Raw genomic sequence first — 18,928 nt, forward strand, 5'->3', positions numbered from 1 at the left:
TCAATTTATGAACATATCCCAAGGGGTAAAGGTTTTCTCCATTTCTGCTAAGCTTCTGAAACCAATCAACAGGAAGCATTGCTGGTCCCCTGTTTCAGCAAATATCTAATTGGTTGCTGTGGGTTACTAGACTTGGTGCCAGCTCTAAAACGTTTATTACATTACCCTAAATATGTGGTGGGCAGCTATAAGGTGGATTTCAGTGTTGATAAATGTATTGTTGGGTATGTATGCGCCCCCACTGGCCACGTCCCCAGTACCCCCTAACCCCCCTACAGGGGCCCCCACTGAGCCTCCCTAACCACGTCCTCCCCTGAGCGAGCATAAGTTTAAAGTGTCAGGGATGGACTGTCAAGGGTCGGGTCTGGACTGGCAAGGGTCGGTTTTTTCCCTGTGTCCCGGTGGCCCAGTCCGACCCTGGCAGCCACTTATACTCTTAATAGGAGTACCTTAGCCAAATCCTTTATGGAGAAGGATGTAGGAGGAAATTACACTTAGCTGAAGCAAGCTATGCCAATCAGCAGCAGGTAGGGCATCATGATGCAAAAAAAAAAAAAAAAAATAGTTTCCCCCCCCCAGAGGTACAAGATGGTACAGCCTGTCTTTAGAGTCTTAAAAATCTAAAAAAACATTTGTTGCTTCTACATTGTGCCATTTGATTGTAAATCCAAACCCGCGTGCCCCCATTGCGCTTAAGGAGAAAGACTGGCAGTACACGTACGTGACAATAAACAGTGGGCACAATGTCAAGGTTATAAGGAGCTCATTTTGGTGCCAGGGGTTGCTTTCATGCCTCAGAAGAGGAGGAAGTGTTCAGTAGAAGTGATTGCTGCTTTTGTCAAAGGGATTGTTTCATCTACATCCCAGTGGCTTGGCACCTTGTGTGCAGCACAAACAAAAGTTGCAAAGGAACAAAACCAGGTCTGGACCGGGAGTCAAAATAGGCCCTGGCATTTAAAGTACACAGAGACCAAAACAGCCCCCACCAGCCCAATAAATAGTGAGTGTCTATGGCATCTTACAGCAGCCCCTCTGGTATTTGCCAGAACCCTCAGATTCCCAGTCCGGACCTGCATTACAAGCAAATTCTAACCAATATATAAGGAAAACAGGGCCCTGCCCATTTAACTTGTGATCCATTTAACTCATTTAATTGAGTGGTTCAGCTCTTTCCCTAGGAGTCTCAAAGCAGCACGTAGGGTTCCAGCCTAAAGGCCACTATGGGTCAAAGTGCCATTGTTTATGAGAATCTGGGGGAACAAAAACAACTATAACTCTCTCATACTAATGTGCAGCCTTGAAAAGCTCTGGGGATGTGCCTGTACAGGCAGCCAGCAGGGGGCAGTGGTGGTTTGTGTGGCACAATATATTGGTTATCAATAGAGAATTCAATTTAAAGCTGGCCATGAACTGTAAGGGTTAAATCCTGTAATCTCTGTTTGTAACACCTGTAGCACGAACTGTTAGGGTAAATCTCTGTAACTCTGTCTGTGCACCTGTAGCACTGTCCCTATAAGCAGTTACGGACCGGTCCGATTTAATCTCTGTGTGATGGCAAGATATCTGAAATGTCTCTTCAGGCGAGCTGATCAGGGTACTTGTACAAACTATACAACCAGTATGTGTATTGCAAACAAGTACAAATTTATTTTGTTTTGTTATTACTTTTATAGTTGATAGGTAAACACATCCCATTATGCTTACGTAGCATGGGTGGGCACATATGCCTTACAGTAATTAGCAAATAACAGAAATTCATTAAAATGGCTACTGAAGCTTACTATGATTTCTTAGCCTTGAAAATTAGCTGAGATACCCAAGGCCAGAGCAACTTGGACAAAGACAAGATAATGAGGATAATCATAACAACTGAAGTAACACATACACAGGCCTTCATGATTGAAAACAAAATTGTGTAAATTCAGCATTAAGCAATTTAACCTCTATCACAGCATTTAGTAAGTTAATCCCTATCATACACGTGGCGATCTGACGATGTTTTGTGCGACCATCGGTAGCACGAAACATCGTCAGATCCGCCACACACAGTCAGGGCTGAAACAGCAGATAAGGAGGTAGAAACAATAGGATTTCTACCTCCTTCTGCTGATTCAGCCCTGATGGCAGATTTTGGTCAGGCGCCTTCTATGGCACCCGATCAAAATTTTCTAACCTGGCCGATCGGCGAGTCGTCCGATATCAACAGCTTCCTGCGATATAGGTCGACTCGCCGACATGCCATACACCCACCGAATATCGTACGAAACGGGGTTTCGTACGATAGTACCGGTGTGTGCATGGCCAGCTTTACACTTCTTTTTATTGTCTCAGCTCTAATAATAAAACCTTATCTGAAGTCCTTGGCCTTAGTAACAACAAAGCAGACTGAGGTTTTGGATCAGTTTTTAGGTTGAAGACACACAGAGCTACTTAGTAGTAGCTACTAAATGCCAAAAAATACCCTGCCATAGACAATACTGAGAATTGCCTCTGCTAAAACACACATAGAGACAATTTTCAGTAAATGATAATTCTATTTTTAGAATTATCTATTCTATGTGTCTTCACCCATACTATTAGAAATTTTCCTCAGGCCGAGAATTAGCCCCGTGTGGCATCAGCCTTAAGATCCAGTGCAACCAACTGCAGTGAGTTAACCAGTGGGGCAAAGGAGGCCTAAAGCAGAGCAAAGAGCTAATATGGAGTCATTGTTTATACATTACACTCAGTACTGTAGAAGAGTCACTTGTACAGTTGTACTTTCAACTTGCTAGAGCTGTATGAGTCAATGACCCGTGGTTCGGCTGGTGGTTAAAAATTTAACTTATTAACTGAGTCAGGCAAATGCAGATTCCCTGACAATTTGGGGATTATTTAGTAGACTTATTCTTTTGTCGCTGGTTCAGCAACATGGACTTGAACACCATAAACTCCATGAGCTACGAGGAATTTTTGGACATTTTCGGAAATATCATAGAAAGATGTCCCATCATCACTGCGGCAATTTGGTCCCAATTTCCATTTGCTAGTGTAACTGAGCTGGAAAACAGCGTCTATGACTTCATTGAATCCCTCCCTCTGACTGGTAAGTTTTCTTGGCACCAAATCTGTTTTCTAGCAATATTTATTTGATTTAGGGCACCGGAAACAGGGAGGGCCTATATATTCCAAAGGATTCCCAGCTGTGTTTGGCTGCTCGTGGCACACTGGCACTGTCGGGCAAATTCACAAACCTACAGTAGGTGTAGCCAATCAGAAATTTGTGTTCAGGAGCCTTATTGCTCTTCAGCCATCAGGAGGCTAGAATGAAAGTTAATAGGGTGCACGGGTGAGCACACCAGCAAAGGGCTTTAAGGCTGATGCCACACGTGGCGTTTTTACGCTGCGTATTTTCTAATTCTCTCAGCGGCTGAAGAACGCCCGATATCATCATCCATAGAAATAACTTGAAAAGACTCGAGGCAAATCACACAAAGCGTAAATACGCTAGAAAACACCTTAGCACGGATTTTTCAAGCGTTGGCTGAAATACGCCAGTATTTGCACAGCAAGCTATTCCTATGTATACACAAAGGCAGCTGCCAGACCTAGCTGAAATACACTGCGTTTTTTACTATTTTGCACTATTAGCACCATGGAAACGGGATTTGCTACGTTACCAGTACTAGGCTGAAAAACGCCATTGTGAGGGGCTGTGTGGCTTGTGCAGCATTTTTAGGCTGAGAAAATACGCAGTGTAAAAACGCCACGTGTGGCATCAGCCTCAATTTATTGTACACCACTCCCCCGCACACATGAGCAACACGTCTCCCTGAGATCTGATACTTGCCCAACTTTAGCCTTTTTATAACAAATGTTATGCTTACTGTTTTGGATCAGGGTGGGTGTACCCCAAAGGTTACTGCTGCCAACATTATGGAACTTAGTTACATGGGTACAACCTGCTATTCTGACAAACCCAGCCACAAATGTTTGGGGAATATTAATTTTGCTAATAATGCTAATTGCCCTGGCAATGTAGCACTAGATTGCTGACATTGCAGTGTACCCCTGCCTTAGAACAAAGCCAAAAAGGATATGTATTGAATACACATGCTACAAGCTGGATGGATAACTGCACACAGATCCTTGATCCATGAATACAACTTGCAGCATGTGTATTCAATACAGTTACCACCCCACCCCTTTAATATACATATTGAATCCACACCCTGCATGGCTAATAAGCAATTAATTCACCCCTAAATGGCATAGATCTATCTATCTATATATAAAGTGCTATCATATAACCCTTTATTTTTATTGATGACATTTTATAGTTAAGGGAGCTCTTGTGAGGCTGGGTGCTCAGGTATTAAAAGGATAAAGGTGGCAATACTAGCTCAGTACAATGAGACTGAGCGCCCAGCTCAGTAGAATGAGGCCGGGTTCTCAGGACAATAAGACTTGGTGCTCAGCACAATGAGGCTGGGTGCTCAGAACAATGAGACTGGGTGCTCAGAACAATGAGACTGGGTGCTCAGAACAATGAGACTGGGTGCTCAGTAGAATGAGGCCGGTTGCTCAGTAGAATGAGGCTGGTTGCTCAGTAGAATGAGGCTGGGTGCTCAGGATAATTAGGCCAGGTGCTCAGGATAATTAGGCCGGGTGCTCAGGATAATTAGGCTGGGTGCTCAGGACAAATGCCCTCTCTGCTCTGAGCTACAATCTGCACTAAAAGAATCGAAATCTTTCAAATAGACAATTCCCAAGGCTAGGTATGAAATGACCAATAATGGACACTAGAGGTCACCCCAGCATCATTTTCTGAGATGAGGTTTGGCACCTTGGTTCCTTATGCCTGTGTTAACTCCTGAGCTGCCTTCAGGACGTTGGGTTATCAAGGCTGTCATTACATGTGTATATCAGGCAGGTGGGGCAATGAGTCGAGCAGGTGAAGCTACTGATTGCTTAGAAGCTGATTGCTTAGAGCTCTGTCTTTGGGACTTTGGCAATATAGAATGTGCCATGTTGCTTCATCCTGAGTATAAATCTGATAACCAAGACTATGGAAAAACTATTATATATTTTATATCTGCTATATACTATATAATGTGTGCCCATCAATTAAAGCAACCATTGGCTGTCTCTATGTAATAATAACCAATAAAATATCCTAGAAACCAAGAGTTTATCACAGGCTGTAAGAGATACATCTAAACAGCACTTAGGAATGTAATCCCTCCATAGAAATCTCTGCAATAGGTGCCCACTGTTAATAACTGTTCCCACAGTATTTTTTAATGGAAACTGGTCCAATTTTACCATAAAGTGTGCAAAATAATCTTGGTGTCTCTCGTCTGCAAACACATGATTGGGCTGGAGGATGCGATGTCGCCAAGCGAGTGGATCTTCACCCGATATCCCCACCTACGGGTGGGCGATATCGGGGAGGCATGGAGGCGAATTCGATTGTGTGGCCCTGGGGCCAAACGATCGAATTCTACACGTGGCAATGGGGCAGTCAGTTCGGGGACCACATCAACGAGCCGATGCGGTCCCCGATCCGACTGGATTTTCTAACCTGCCCGATCGATATCTGCCCAATTTCAGGCCAGATATCGGTCGGCCAGGCCCCTCGGTTCTGCGCCTACATGGGCCGATAAGCTGCCGAATCGGTCCAAGGGAGGTAAAATAACACTCAGATTGAAAGATAAAGAACAACTCTTGCTCTGCGCAGGCCCTTATTTAAATGCAGCATTTATATAAGAGACATGAGACCTGATGATTAATAGAGAGGGCAAGTTAAGTTAACATAGTAGAATATTCCAAACCCAGCAAAATACTGGAAAGCTATTGCTGATATTGTAACTTACCTGTCCCTTCCAGATGTCAGTGCCGTTTTTTACCCCTAGATGGCGCTAAGCTGCTGGATTCAGGCAAACCCTAATGTTACACAGATGGTGGCTTCTCTGAGTTTTTGTCTAAGGTTATCAGATCATTTGAAAAATCAGGGACACATCTAATAAATACAATCAGTGCAGTCCACTTAAGCCCTTAGGGGCTGTTAACAACCCATTTAACTATCTTCTATCCTCCTAGGCACCCTTGTAAGTAAAATAATAGAATTCCTTAACATGAGCCCTTTTGCTAGAGAGTTTGTATTTTGCCTGAAGAATGGGCCTTAGAGCTCCGAAAGCTTGCAATGTATTTTTATTGTTAGCCAATATAGGTATCATTTCTACAATACTCTTGTATTTGTGTTTTTTTTATTACTGTAACCTTTAAACTCATAGATTAAACTTGTGTTTTTGGGGCTGACAAGGATTCCCCCCTCATTGCAGTCACTGAGCACTGGCACAGATATAACGTGTGGACAAAACTGTCACCTGAAAGCTTCTCTCCATATATTCATGTACCCTACATGGGGGCATTGGTGCTTTCTACTGCCAAGATCATTCTATGTTGAGTTAGGCTCAGGCAGATATCCTGATGATTTATAGCTGGATAGAGACACTGCAGTCTGGGGAAAATCCTTGAAAAATGCTTTTATAAAAGTCAAGGCAGACGCTCTCTGTATTTAAATGCATTCGGCAGCCCCTCACTCAGTTACCGTCCCCGCAATTCCTGTAAATAATGGTGCACCGCTGAGATAATAAAGGCTGTATTAACAGGAGAAGCCTTCTTATTCCCCAAGCTGTCCAAACATGCCAGAGAATCCCAGGACAACACTGGATTGAAGAAGATTATCTACTTAAAGGAACACTGTCATGGGAAACATGTTTATTTCAAAACTCATCAGTTAATAGAGCTTCTCCAGCAGAATCCTGCGTTGTAATCTGTTTTCAAAACACAAACATACTTTTTTAAATTTAATTTTGAAATTTCACATAGGGCTAGCCATATTCTTTATTTCCCAGGGTGCCACAGCCATGTGACCTGTGCTCTGATAAACTTCAGTCTTACTTTACTGCTGCGCTGCAAGTTGGAGTGATATCACCCCCCTCCCAGCAGCCGATCAGCAGAACAATGGGAAGGGAGCAAGATAGCAGCTCCCAGTAGGTATCAGAATAGCACTCAATAGTAAGAAATCCAAGTCCAGCTTGGGACTCCTCCAGTTACATGGGAGTAGGAGAAACAATAGGTTAGCTGAAAGCAGTTCTAATGTGTAGCGCTGGCTCCTTCTGAAAGCTCAGACTCAGGCACAATGCACTGAGATGGCGCCTACACACCAATATTACATATATAATATTGTAAAATAAAACAAATAAATTTGTTGGTTTAAGAATAAAATTTTAAATGTTAGAGTGAATTATTTGCTATGTAAACAGTGTAATTTAGAAATAAGAAGTACCCCATACAAATCATGACAGTATCCCTTTAATGTTTCGTTCCATTGGGCAGTTTGTTCAAACTTGACCAGCTACAAGTACTCCTACATACCAACTAGTGATTCCACAGCAATAAGCCACAATATGTCCCTCTTTGGACTTGGCAGAAACCATGCACATTGTCTCCCTTTCCCTCGCCTTCTGGTTTTCTCCATTCCCACCTTTTATTGAGGCAAAACCCTAGATTCACCCTTCCTGCAACACCTCTGTTCCTCTCTAATTAAATGCAGCCTTATTTATAAGGGTTAGCAAGATATTACTGCATCTTGCACTCATGTCTAATGCTAGTTCTGTGCATCCTTGCACTAGTGGTGCTGTTGTTAATTTTTGGAACACAAGGGAACTTTGTACTGAACACTTGGGGGCTGATTTACTTACCCACGAACGGGTCGAATGGAGTCCGATTGCGTTTTTTTCGTAATGATCGGTACTTTGCGATTTTTTCGTATGTTTTGCGATTTTTTCGGATTCTTTACGAATTTTTCGTTACCAATACGATTTTTGCGTAAAAACGCGAGTTTTCCTATCCATTACGAAAGTTGCGTAAAAAGTTGCGCATTTTGCGTAGCGTTAAAACTTACGCGAAAAGTTGCGCATTTTTCGCGTAAGTTTTAACGCTACGAAAAATGCGCAACTTTTTACGCAACTTTCGTAATGGATACGAAAAACTTGCGTTTTTACGCAAAAATCGTATTGGTAACGAAAAATTCGTACAGAATCCGAAAAAATCGCAAAACATACGAAAAAGTCGCAAAATGTTCGTTTTCAAGTCGGAACTTTTCCAATTCGGGTCGGATTCGTGGGTTAGTAAATCAGCCCCTTGGCGTGAGCAGGCAGTAAGCAGAGCCGCCATTGGGGCGAAGAGATGTAGTGTGATGGGCCCTGTGAAATCTTTCACATTGTGATGTTATGCAAATTGTGTAAGTTACATATAAAGTTACGCCAAAACTGTACGTAACTACTGCAAAAACTACCCAGAAACCTATGCAACTTGCCTAGAAACTGACGTAACTTGCATATCAAGCTAAAGACAATGCAGAGAAGTTTTGCAGGGGCAGGCAAGGGCAAACTCCACTGACCCCCAATGAATAAAAAAAACTTAAGGTTAATTTAACCGCCCTCAATAAACTGACTGACTTATTAGCACCATTTTAACTATTTATGTGAACTGCCCATTATAGCGTAACATCAGCTGTTTATATTGGGATCTGTTTACTGAATTATATGAGTTTCTCCTACATAAACTTTCCAGACGTGAAATTACTGTTTATTGAGCCCCCTACGCTTACGGAATTTATGTAACGTATGCAAAAACTTCTTAAACAAACTTAAGTATAAACTCCACTGACCCCCAGTTAAACGACTGACTTAGTAAGTAGCACATTATTTTTTTTTTTTCTGAACTACTACTGACTAGTTATTGGGCCCCTAAACTTAAGTAAGTTACTTATCAAACAATGATAGAGTAGGGGCAGGAAGGATTAAACTAGGGCAAACTTTGCTGACCCCCGGAAACTGACTAATATTTTAGCACATTAATCAGTGGAACTCTTTATATAAGGCTGATGCCTCGGCAAGCCGAAATACGCTTGCCAAGAATACGCCCCGCTACTGTGCACTTACCCTACCTTGTGCCTGCACCCGAACGAATGAAATACGCTCAGGTGCAGATACATGTAGCTGATATCCGCCAAAAAATGTGAGACTTCGTATCTTCGGCGGATGTCGGTTACATGTGGCTGCACCCGAGCGTATTCCATTCATTCGAGTGCAGGCACATATAGGAGCGTATGGCGGTATTTTAAAATATACGCCATACGCTCAGTGTGGCATCAGCCTGAACTGCTCATTATAGAGTAACATCAGCTGTTTATTTGGCATCTACAAGAGGAGTGGCCAAAATTTTGGTACTGTGCACTTGTGTTCAATGGGGGGCCCCATATAAATAACTTGTACAGGGCCCCAAAGTTTCTCATGGCAGTAAGTATGGCGTTTCCTGCATGACTTCCACCAATATATGCACTATCTAAGTCTAAACCATTTATTGCATAGGCTTAAAGCAAGGTAAAATCCCAGTGCTTAGAGGTTTCTCATAAACATTTTGTGACTTGAATTAGTAAATCTGAACCCAATAATTATCCAGTGAGTATCAGTTTTTGACATTAACATAAGGTGGAAATGCTAACCTACATCCAGATGTGGCCTTCCAGTTGGGCAGCCCATTCAGTGCCAACCCTAATGAATAGCAAGTCTGTTCACATACAGTCAGTATCAGCCCCATAGGCCGTGGGGAGGCATATGCACATGCAGTCAGTAATAGCCCGAATTGACTAACAGGCACAAAAGTAAAGGGCCAGCTCTCCAAAGAATTGGTAACAGATTAGGAAGAGGAGGAGCAGTGAGGAGGGCAAAGAATAAAGGGAAAGTATCTCTGTACACAAAAAGAGGAGGGGAATTCAGCAGGATGAAAGGGAGAGAGACAAAGATGACATCCTGTAGGAAAGGACCTGCCCTCTATTCAGGCACCTAATGGAGCAGCTGTCAGACACTTACACCAGGGCCCTGCTGAAAATGCAACAGCCTTCCCCTCGGCCTCCATGCACACAAGCTGCTACTTACTGTAACTGTGGCACTTACACGCAGCCAGTGCATGATGGGAAACTTTATAATGAAATAAGCCACTAAGCACTCTGGGTACAAACTGCAGGTACTCACATTATTTGTGAATAAACATTGGGAATACATTCTAGTTTGATTTAAAGGTTATATTTTATTGAAGTAACAGTACAATGTTAGGCTAAGCCTTTATTCTCTATGGAGATGCTTTTATGCACATGAAAGGAACCAACTGGTTGAGAGATACTTTGCAAACAGCTATAGGAACCCACTTATTCCAATAGGAATGCTGTTCTGTTGCTGTCTATGGAGAAAGCTTTAAACCATGGTAAGAAGAATAGAAGCTCCAGTTTCCGGGGATGTATATGGAATATTTTAGATTCTCGTATATTGAAGAAAATCAGTACTCAAAGGTCTTATCTTGGTCAAAAAAGATGAATTTCATGCAAAGCCTACAGTTCAGCTGTTGAGGTTAAGAAAGGCTGGTGTAACAGCCAACGCATTGGCTTTGCATTAAAACCTGTGAGTGCAGATTTCCTTCAGTACATGGGCATCTGTTATTATGTAGATTATGTTATTATGCTTCTGGTAAGTGATGTGTGGGTTGACCCGCAAACCCGCGGGACCTGCTGGTTTACCCCTAGGTCTGGTGGGTTAGGGTTGAAATATGGATGAACATTGCTGGTTGGGGATGGGTGCGGGTCAGATTGGGGGAAGTACACTCTTCCTCTGCTCCCAAAGTTTTCCTGTCTTGGAACCTAAGCAGGGCTGTATTATATATATAGGCACCCAAATGTTTATGCCTAGGGGGGTCGCCCTTGGATGCCTATATAATCGTTAAAATTAAAAAAATAAATAAAAACCCTCCCCAGCCTCCACCAGACCTGTGGAAATCCAGCAGCAGAGCAGGGGGATGAGGGTCCAGACAGGTGCTGTTGAGAGTATGTGATGTCACATTTGGTAGAAGTGATGTCACCCGAAGCCGCGCGCATGATGTCACCTCTACAACCTATTTATAAATACATACATCTCTGAACCTAAGGCGCGTGAACCAGGACCAGTGTTGATCATTCCTGGTCAGTGTCAAACCAGGGCCCTTGGGCCCACCTAGAGGACCTAAGTTAAAGGGCCCCCAATGCTACTGACCACCTATCCCATGTTGATGAAATCCTCGCCATCCCCCGGCACATGCAACAAGGATTTCTCACAATATGCCAGTGGGCCAGTCCAACCCAGCATTTCTGCATTGCTCGGAGCCCCTATCTCTAACAATGACCCTCCCGCAGCAGTGAATAATAAATAATATATTATGTAATATATAATATTATATAATGTATAATATATTATATAATAATAAAAAACACATAGCCATAACATGGGAAGAAATATTCAGTAATTATTTGAATACAGGAATTTTTTGCCTAGTACTGAGGAGCTCAATAGCAAGTGGAATCCGTCCTTCGGCCAGAGTCTGCCCCGTGTCATTTCTGCATTTCAAAGCATAGTCTTCAGTATCTCAGACTGCTCGCAGCAATTTGTAGCTACATACATCCTGCTTATCTTGATCGCCCTGCAGTGAGTGCAGCCCTGAGCATGTCAATGAGCCAGATAATAACATAGAAGCCGTCATTTCCATTTCCTCCTTATACGGCCCCTTTCAGGCTTTTACATAGTTTTACCAAATACTTTGTTTAACAGACATTCCAATTAATTCTGTATGCACATGCACTTATATGTAAATAATTTCATGCTATAAGTATAGATATGATGGTCATGTATATATGGTGGGGTTTGCTATACCAGGAAGTGATAAAGGAAGAACATTCTAGGAGGCCACAAACTTGTGATCTATATGGTACTTTGGGCTATTATTATTACTATTATTTATATATTGCCATAGGAACCCACTGTAGGGTTTATCAGGAATGGTTACAATGAGTTCAATCTGTTAAATCTCAGTTGCCCTTATTGCTGTTGTTTCAGGCTGGAGGGTCCAGGGCTCACTGGGCCAGCACCTCAAATGCCTACCCTGGTGGCAAACTCCCCCATCACTATCTTCTCCCTACGCCTCACTGCATACCTTCCATCTCACTTAAAACCTACTCCTTCCAGCTCTCTTGCAGCCTAGGCAAAGTAAATACTGGGGCCTCAGATCCCAGACAGCGGCACTGGATAGGAGCAGCCCATGAGAGCCAGGGCCCACCAAGTTTTCTCCCAGTGCTCCACAGGCCCAGCCTGACCCTGGTGAGGACCCCAACAAGGTGGCAGCTATATGAAGACATTGTTGTATAGTCTGTCATAGATCAAGAAATACATAAAGCAACCAAAAGACATTTTCCACCTATCTACCCCAAGTGACCTTTGGTTTGCATTCAAAATATTTGGATAATCACCATACCTCTAGATTTAGGAAGGCCTGTAGATATAAAGTGTAATTCTTGAAAACTCTTACTTTTCAGGGTTTTTTTTACCCTTTACCTATATTTTTTTGCATTTATTTTTGCAGTGGCTGAATTCCCCTTTTCCTTTGAATGGTTTCAGCATTGTATTGTATGCAAGGGAGTAGTAAAGCAAGGTCTGCGAAGGGTGATTTACCATAGCGACAGGAACAGTAATAAAAAACAGGTCAATCAAGAATGCAATTGGGTAAAGGAAAAGGATCTAAAGCAGTAATGACTAACCTGCTGTGCTGAACTTGCTGCTGATCTATGAATGGGCTGTCTGAGGCTTCCTTCATCTATGAGAACCCTTTGGTTCGGGCCATTTGGTCTACTTCAGGGGTTTGATGCGGTGCTGGGTAGGGAATCATGTCCCTGAAGCAAGCAGACCCCCATTTAATTATGTCACTAAGTAAAGGCTTCCATCAGAAGGTCGCCTAGATGAAACTCACCTGCTGCTGATCAACTTAAGCTGGCCATACACAGATCCAGTTGTTTTGCAAGGTCTCCAAACGAGTGGATCTTTCCACCAATATGCCTACCATTGGCTAGATATTGGTCTGGTGGGCCCATGTGAGGGACCCATACTCAGGCCGATAATCTGCTAAATCAGACTGTTGGCACCTTTTATTGCACCATGTATGACCACCCTTAAACTCAACAGATGCCACTTTTCTACTACCAATAAAGGAGATATACTGTATGCTGGGGGACCTGGAGGTTCATGTCAATGAGAAGCTCCTCGAATAACACTAAATGTGTCAAACAGGGGTGTTAAAAACAGATTAGAGGATGCAGACCCTGAGCCTGCAGGGGGCCCAGGAGATATAGGGGTTCAGTTCAACACTAGTTTATAAGCAAAGTCATGAAAAATGTCTTATTACTAAAGAGGGGCCCAAAAATGATTTTCCTGTGAGACCCAGTAACTTCTGGTTACACCACTACGGGTGAATATCTTATAATGTTCTCACCAAGAATGAATATTCTGAGCATACAGTAGCCTGCGCACCTATACTAACTATACTGGGTAATAGCCAGCCTACACTGCTGGATCCAAGAAACTCTATAGAAATAAATATATCCTATAATAGCACACAGCTCAGCCAGGGTCAAGAAAATGCCATGCTGGCTTGTATTATTATCTTCTATTAATTCTGAAGTGACATTATATACATGAAATACTTTATACACGATACACTGGTTAGTAAATTATTCGCCAGTTGTGAAATGAAATATTTAACCATTTAAGTCTGTGTTTAAAGGAACATAAACTATAATGATAACTTCCTTTTGGTGACAGCTCCTGCTGAGCTGTGAAAGTGCAAATCCCGACCGTTTCCTTTAACAGATATATTTCACTGTCCCACAATAGCTACATTTCCAGGGCCCACACCGGAGTAGCATTGAGCGGCTCTGTAGGTTGGAACACATCAAAGCCTCGGACTGCTCAGCTTGAAAAGCTTGGAGATATCCTAAACATCTTATCTTGTCACTGCTTGGGGGAAGCCATAAATTCCACAAACCTATTACATTATTCTCCTGGATACCCAACCTAGCCACCAAATGATTTTATTACCGTGTCATCACATTCTCCCTGACAAAGGCCTATAAACCTGGCTTAGGAGACAACACTCCATGGACTGCAAGGTTTCTTTCTTGCTATTCTTTTTTTTTCAGTTGTTGTAGTTAAAAGTTTCTGGCACACAGAGCTTGCAAAATCTCCAGAAATAAGGGCAACTCATTAAATGTAGATACCGACACTCAGGGTGGGCAGCAGTCTGAACTATGTGCTTACTATTTCTATTAAAGCATATACCCCCAGACTGAATACTTATTCAATAGATGTATATCATATTAAGTGAACTATTAAAAAATCTTAACAAACTGGAACATGTATATCAGTAAATATGGCCCTTTTACATATTTTCCCTTGAGCCACCATTTTGTGATGGTCAGCATGCTCCCTTACAGATCACATGACCAGAAATAATGCAGCTCTGACTGTAACAGGAAGTAGTTTGGGATATTGCCCCCTAAAACTACCACTTTGTTGCTGCCAATGAGAATTGCAATTTGGGGCAGTCAGAACACAAACTATGTGCATGTCAGAGCCCTCTATACCAATATAGTATATATATATATATATATATATATATATATATATATATATATATATATATATATATATATATATATATATATATATATATCAAGTATCATATATATAGTGACTCTATACCAATATAGAACTGTAGCAATTGTATTTAAATCATTGAATCAATCTGTCTGTGTAAATTACCACAGATAAATTATCCAAATTGCACAATAGTGTGAAAATACGTTGTGATTTGAACAAAACAGGTTGTTGTAATCACTGCAATTGACACTGCCCACAGTTGCAGGCTATTTTAGTCAAAATAACCCCTGTCTTTGCTGAGGAACAAATCATTTTGCTGCTATTGTCCAACTGTATCTTCTTTTATTTTCCAACATAAAGAAATTAAGTTGAAAATAGATCATCTTTAAGGCAACATTGCTTACCTGGACTGTTTAAACAAAAAACAATAAAAAAATAACAATAACAACAAATTTCCTGCTCATTGACGAAAATGGATGCTATTTTGATGTAATTTTTGTTCCAATATTGACAACTTCTTTAATTTGATAAAACACTCAGCAGAAACTTTATTTGCCCAACATGCAGTGCATTCTCTGTTGGAAAGTTTGGTTTTATTTACCAGTTTTCTAATAAGGTCCATAGTTATTATTATTAGTACATATCTATAAATGCATGCTTTGCTGTACAATAGATGGGTGTATACATCGAGCATACTCATTACAAATAAGTGATAACTGGTATCAGAGGTAAAAAGGCCCTGCCCATTAGAGCTTTATTTAAGTAATGAATATGTTGGGATATGTGATTTATGAGAGTTTTAATAAACCTCTTTATTGTGTTGCTTTATGGCAGAAAATACAGAATAATGGCAATATTGTTTCTAAAGTTGTATGCAAAAGGGGTTGCAAGGGAGCATATATGGCTCTGCAGTATCTTGTGTACCCCAGTGTCCCCTAAACTGCACATCTGAATAACACACATGCTAGGGGGGTTTCCAGGGGACATACGTGTGCCCCCAACCACAGGCAGCACAGTATTCAGATAGATTCAGTGCATGGTGCTCTCATTGTAGGAGCACAAAAAACTGAGCCAAGGCGTGAGGCAACAGTGCATAAATCAGGGTGCAACAAGTAAGAATCATGGAGAATTTATTACTGCGAGTACAGAATTTGAAATCTTTGTCTTGTGTCTCTTGTTTATTTAGCACTTAGGAGCAGATTTATTAAAGTGTGAAACAACTATTCGTTCCTATGGGATTTTGTCTTGATAAATACTCTTTGAAAAAACCTATAGGAATGAATAGAAAGTGGGTCATTTTTTTTTCTTTTGGTTTCACATTTTAATAAATGTGCCCCTTAATCTTGCCATGTGTTCTATCAACATTAGTGATGAGCGAATCTGTCCCCGATTTGCAAATCTTTTCAAAGATTCGTGAAATGGCGAAAAATGTGCAAAATGCCGAAAAAAAATTGTCCACATGTAAAAGAAATCACACGCCGAAAAAAGTTGCATTCATCATTTCTTTGACGCATCATCGATGCACGTGACTTTTTTTAAGCGTAGACAATTTTTCTTTATGCGAGCGACAATTTTTGATGCAGGCAAAATTTTTTCACCTGTTCTGTGAAAAAAATCTGCCAGTGACAAAACACAGAAATTCACCACAAATCCATGTCTGGCAAAGTATTTCGCCCGTCACTAATCAACATATTTAAGTAGTAGTATGTAAAAAAATTCTACACACATACAATTTACAGTAAAATATGTCAAATGTGATTTGTTTCTTCTTTACCTATAATGTCCAACAACTTAAAAATGTATCATTTGATTGCAACAGGAAAAGAAGGAATATTAAGATGCCACCCTGACTTAGCTGGGAGAGACCTTATGAGAGGAACACTCACTGACGAGTCTCAGACTGAGCAAGCTCAAGCAGGACTTACAGCGCTGACTCCCAAAGAGAGAGAAACATTAAACCTTCTCAATTCACAATACAAGGCAAAATTTGGATTCCCCTTTGTCATATGTGCCAAAATGTCCGACAAAAACAAAATAATGCGGGAATTGGCTTCTCGTCTTCAGAACGAGCAGTCGCAGGAGCTACAAATAGGCATCGCCGAAGTCAAAAAGATTTGTCATCTGAGAGTAAATGATTTGTTCCTTAATGTAAAATTACCCACCAAACTATAAATACTGAAACAGTATTAGACTTGTAGAAATTAGATTTGCAGCCAAATCTTGGTTTATTAAAAAATAAATACACTGTTTGAATTTTTTTTGAAAATATTGACATTTCTTTAATGTTTCATTGCAACCAAGAGATGTTAACATATTTTTTTATGTCTAGTGGTTTATCTTTCAATCGTTGTTTTATTACTTAATGGAAATGACATAGATAATAATAATTTACGGACGGTAAAGAACACATCAGAGATAGTCTTAAAATTTGTGTTAACAAAATTAAAGTTGAATCCTCTTTTTAAATGGATTAAATTCAATTTTCACGATTAAATAAGAGCAAAACATGTAACTAAAATTTCAATTTAAACTTTTGAGATTAATTCAAAGATTGGCAGACTTTTTCTTTACGTTTTTGACTATTTTCAAATTAGAAAATATCTCAAAACCAACTTATCACAAAATGATGTTACATTAATGTTTATAATAAATTGAAACCAAAATATAAGGAAAAATACATTTAGAAAATGGCTAAATGATTAGAATTACATGGAAGAAACATAAGGAAGATTGTTTTCAGCAGTGATGAGTGAATCTGTCGCGCAGCATAAAAAACCGACACGCGCGTCAAAAAAATGATGTGGCTTGTATCTGATTATAAAAAACACAGAAAGGAAATAAAAGAATAAAAATTGATTTAAAAGTGGTTTGGATAATCTATTTTATTACCAGTAGAGGAAAGCTGTCAAATATTTATCTAATTTATCTAATTGTATCTAATAAAAGTGACATGTTAGTGGTAATCCAAATTACCCATGTGATTGTTACAGAAAACTCTGTATTTTTCTGTATACAGGTATGGGACCTATTATCCAGAATGCTCGAGAACTGGGGTTTTCTGGATAAATTATCTTTCTGTAATTCAGATCTCCATGCCTTAAGTCTACTAAACATTAAATAAACCCAATAGGACTGTTCTGCCTCCAATTAGGATTAACAATATCTTAGTTGGGATCATGTATAAAGTACTGATTTATTATTACAGAGAAAAAGGAAATCATTTTTAAAAATTAGAATTATTTACTTATAATGGAGTCTATGGGAGATGACCTTTCCGTAATTCGGAGCTTGCAGGATAATGGGTTTCCAGATAACAGATCCCATACCTATACTGGGTATCAAAAAATAATGTAGTTTATAAGATATTTCAAAACAAGTTCATAACCAAAATAATATGTAATAATGAGAAAATGAATATTTGAAATAGAATTGTGCTGTTCTGTCACAATAATATAATATCTGTGTGTATATGTTTCTGTGTATATGTGTGTTCATGTTGTAAAAATATGAGGCTATCATTGATTTAAATTGTACAAACAGAAACGCGTTTAGTCCACGAATATCATTTTATTTTAATTGTAAATTCACATATATCCATTAAAAGTTGTTTCTTATATTTTTTTTCCTAGAAGCCTATACATTGACTTTTACCCTATAATTAAAACTAAAAAAAATATATGTGTGTGTATAGATATTAGATGTTTAGATGTTGTTTGGTGTCTGTATTATTTGACTTTTTTTTTTTTAAACATTGTTTATAGATTGTATTTTTTTTTAAATAAAATCAAGTAATACAGACAGACACACACAATATAAAAAACAAAAACACTCCATGTTTGTGTCCAATATAGAAATATCTTTGGAAAGGGAACTAACAAAATAATCCCAAAAGTCCAATTCCACCCGTTGCATTTTTTGTATAGGGTATTAGAGGATATTTCATTGTAAGAAACAGAATTAAATTTAATGTGCAAATTTAAACAATGTAACCCAGACTGGAATCCAGCAATAACTGGAATTTAAAATAAATATTAGTCAAACCTTGGGGATTATGTCTCTTTCTGCAGTCGAGGCCCGGCATGAAGTTGCATTGTGTAAAACTGCTGGTGGTCTCCGTTAAGTTGGGCAGCAAATGCGGTCCCAGCCACATATATAGCCCATAATGGCTGGAAGCAAGGGGAAATATACAATGGAGAGGTGCCGATGCTTCACACTGGTGCTTGTTTTCTTTTTGGCTCCCTGATTACAATATTTGCTGTGTTCGAGTGAGCACAATTGTTGAAATGAGCCGTGTTGGGTTTCCAATGTGCTTTTTATGGCACCATGATGTTTATCCACCTCAAGTTATTTATTTGTTTTTATTGCTG

The 18,928-nt window shown here is 40.1% G+C and overlaps 1 protein-coding gene across 1 annotated transcript; it reads left to right on the forward strand.

Moving 5' to 3' along the window:
- The first annotated feature begins 2,858 nt into the window (after positions 1–2,858).
- On the forward strand, positions 2,859–18,605 carry urad (ureidoimidazoline (2-oxo-4-hydroxy-4-carboxy-5-) decarboxylase). The gene is made up of 2 exons (XM_012957933.2): positions 2,859–3,085; positions 16,381–18,605. The coding sequence occupies exons 1-2, from the start codon at positions 2,911–2,913 to the stop codon at positions 16,731–16,733; spliced, it is 528 nt and encodes a 175-aa protein (XP_012813387.1). The 5' UTR covers positions 2,859–2,910; the 3' UTR covers positions 16,734–18,605.
- The last annotated feature ends 323 nt before the right edge of the window (positions 18,606–18,928 follow it).

Source organism: Xenopus tropicalis, chromosome 2 (genome assembly GCF_000004195.4).
Source record: "Xenopus tropicalis strain Nigerian chromosome 2, UCB_Xtro_10.0, whole genome shotgun sequence".
Lineage (NCBI taxonomy): Eukaryota > Metazoa > Chordata > Amphibia > Anura > Pipidae > Xenopus > Xenopus tropicalis.

Bases quoted from the DNA above. Each gene is read 5' to 3' on its own strand.
- urad (XM_012957933.2), top strand. From the start codon at position 2,911: ATGGACTTGAACACCATAAACTCCATGAGCTACGAGGAATTTTTGGAC. The intron at 3,086-16,380 runs GTAAGTTTTCTT...TGATTGCAACAG, and splicing joins TGAATCCCTCCCTCTGACTG to GAAAAGAAGGAATATTAAGA.